This window comes from Ictalurus punctatus, chromosome 12 (genome assembly GCF_001660625.3).
Source record: "Ictalurus punctatus breed USDA103 chromosome 12, Coco_2.0, whole genome shotgun sequence".
Taxonomy (NCBI): Eukaryota; Metazoa; Chordata; class Actinopteri; order Siluriformes; family Ictaluridae; genus Ictalurus; species Ictalurus punctatus.
In genome coordinates, this window is record NC_030427.2 from 25,996,211 (window position 1) to 25,999,091 (window position 2,881).

At 35.8% G+C, this 2,881-nt stretch overlaps 1 protein-coding gene across 1 annotated transcript in view; it reads left to right on the forward strand.

The window, feature by feature from the left end:
• The window catches only part of irx1b (iroquois homeobox 1b), a 4,290-nt gene extending 3,417 nt beyond the window's left edge, over positions 1 to 873 (forward strand). The window contains exons 2-4 of the mRNA XM_017481029.3: positions 1 to 65; positions 298 to 370; positions 523 to 873. The exon at positions 1 to 65 is cut by the window's left edge and continues 845 nt beyond it. Of these exons, the coding sequence (XP_017336518.1) occupies positions 1 to 65; positions 298 to 370; positions 523 to 568 (184 nt within the window). The 3' untranslated portion in view covers positions 569 to 873. The remainder of the gene's footprint in view (positions 66 to 297; positions 371 to 522) is intronic.
• Positions 874 to 2,881: the final 2,008 nt, after the last annotated feature.

The following is a 2,881-nucleotide window of genomic DNA, read 5'->3' on the forward strand; positions in this document are numbered from 1 at the left end:
AACCTCAAGCGCTCAGAGTGAGAGTCCTACACACAGCCTCAGCCTCAGTCCACAACACAACACCGGTATGCGTCATGCATTTATGTCCATTTTAAAAAATAAAATAAAATAAAAAATCCCCTAGAGTTCATTTAAAAATGTTACATGATAACTATTAAGACTTACTTTAGCACTGGTCTCTACGACAAATGTGTTCTATTTCTCATTTTAACCATGACTATTTATTTATTCACTGCATTATTATTATTATTATTATTATTATTATTATTATTATTATTATTATTATTTCTTAAACAGATCGAGAACATGTTCAGAGAACCGAATCTCCAGCACTTCCTCTGAGGCCATCATTTCCGGTCATCCACGACAGGTAGGCATCATTTTCTTTTTTCTTTTTTTTTTCTTTCTTTTTTTTTTTTTAAATCATTAAACACACTATTCCATTCAAATATACACACACAAACTATTTTCTTCCATCGACTAATCCCACTCATCACATCCCTCTTTATTTCCCTCACTCAGGTCTCACCACGAAACAGCACAGCGAGCTCTGAAGACTGTTTCCTGAAGACAGACCTAAAGAATTGACTTAAATTATTACATGAAAGCAACCTGTATCAGAGAAAAGAACGTATCCTACATCATCAAATACACCAAAAAAGTATTTTATAGCCTTATGTTTTAATACGCTGTATAACTTTGTATTTTTTTTGTTTGTTTGTTTGTTTGTTTGTTTAATTTTACATTGAGCCTAAATGCAGCATGTATGTGTTTACCATGTAGCTCATTGCCATCACTTTTTACAGACTTAAAGAATTATTTGTTAAAAGGCCAATGTGTGTAAATGATATATTTTTGTGTAATAAACTAAATATAATTAATAACGGTCTTCGCACTCATATAATCCCTTTTTATCGTATAACAATGAGATGCAAATTAAACTTCTTAATCTTTTCCGTACTGCGTAAAATATGTGAATAGTTTGACTCGGGTTTTTTTTTTTTTTTTTTTTTAAGCCAAAAGATCCTCAAAGAGTCAAAGTTTCTGAACACGTTTCATGTAATTATTTGGTCAAACAAGCCAGAAAAAGATTAATAATACGCAAACAGCAGAATCTCGGCTGTTTAATTCATTCTTTACAATGTTCATTCGGATTCATTTGGATTCATACAGACACCAAACATTTAATTTCTTCATTTCTTTCTTTCTGTGCCTAATAGATTACATATTATACACACGCTATATTGGTGTGTAATATAATCAAAGAAGCATTTAAGAGAATTTTAACATTTTTAAACATTTTAAACACCATTATTCACCTTCGATAGGTTAACCCGATGGTGGACCAATAGTGATTATATACGCATATGTTTATATAGGCATATAACCTTTATTAGTTTCAATGTAGTTAATGAATAATTTATCATCGCTACTGAATAACAAGCTTTAACATTACCATGAACAAATGAAGAGTTGTATAGCCTTCGTAATTAGCATGTTTAAGACGGATTAATAAACAGAGCGTTCTTATATGGACCAGCATGATCACATCAACAGCAAGCTCTTATTGGCGTAATATCTTTTAATTTAATGGTGTGGTGATTATCAGTGCAGCGATTTGTATTGATTCCTAACTAGAATTTATATAACATATATAAAATACATAACTTGTATTTATTCATTAAAAACTAGAAGTATACCAATAACTGTAGATTATAACATTACTTTGCTAAAATATTATGCAGGAAAATCATGTGAATATACAGTATAGGCTGAAATTTACCATAAAATTAGATGGGGGGGGGGGGGGGGACGGTTTAAACATCAAGCGATAATCAAACCCTTTGGAAGTTCAATTTCCTAAAACTAAAAATTGGCCTGCTGAGGTTTGTCCATATCTGTAGTTTTGCAAGAGTTTCCAAACCACGGCTTTAGCACGACATGAGAGGCGCTCTTCTTTTTGACAGCGAGAGCCGACGACATTTTGGAAACAGTTGAATATCGATCACAGCTGCTGAAATGCCAGAGCACCCCATGTGTGTGACTCGGACGAGGAGGGGAGACTCTGCTTAGGTAATGTCACAGATACACAAAAACACCACTAACACATGTTCATTAACTCACTACAGTGCCAAAAAAAAGCAGACCATTATTATCAAAATGAGCAGTTTATACTCAAAAGAGTAGCAATACTAAGGATTTCTGTCCCCTAGGCAACAAAAAATTCGCCGTCAGATTCAGTTTATCTTGTGTGTAGGCACACACACACACACACACACATACACACACCTTCCATCAGGGGGATCTTTAAGACAGTGATAATAAGTGAGACCAATATAAGGTGAATGCTATGAATAGCTAGAAATATCAAGCGAGCTGCTCTGGTTCAACAGACATTCCAGTAGGTATCAGCATCTGTTGCTAATGTCACATGTTCTTCTGCGTATTAACAACGATTGTCACATGTGACCCAAAGCAGCCACATAAACATTGGGTTCCCTGCTGAGGGCAGAACCTCAGCGCTGACCTTCTGCGACCCTACAAAGCAAATAAACCACGCCGCAGCCAAAGAGGTGATTTGAAAACAAGGGCCGAAAGGTTTACACGAACATAATCTAAACACAAGTTAATTAATTTTCATTGTTTGGAAGTGTGTTTACACTGGAGTTTGTGCCGCGCAGGCTCGCTGTGGCAGATGCCGCAGAGCAACGTGCAGGAGCAGTGTTCACGGAGATACACACATCTGGATCAGGTCACTCATGCTTCACAGCAATGTGTGTTCTTAGCGTGGCACAAACACACTGATTTACGACTCGCCTAACCAAACGTATGAGACAGAAATCGTTCATTTTTCGAAAGCGTTACGAGATGCAAAGCGTCA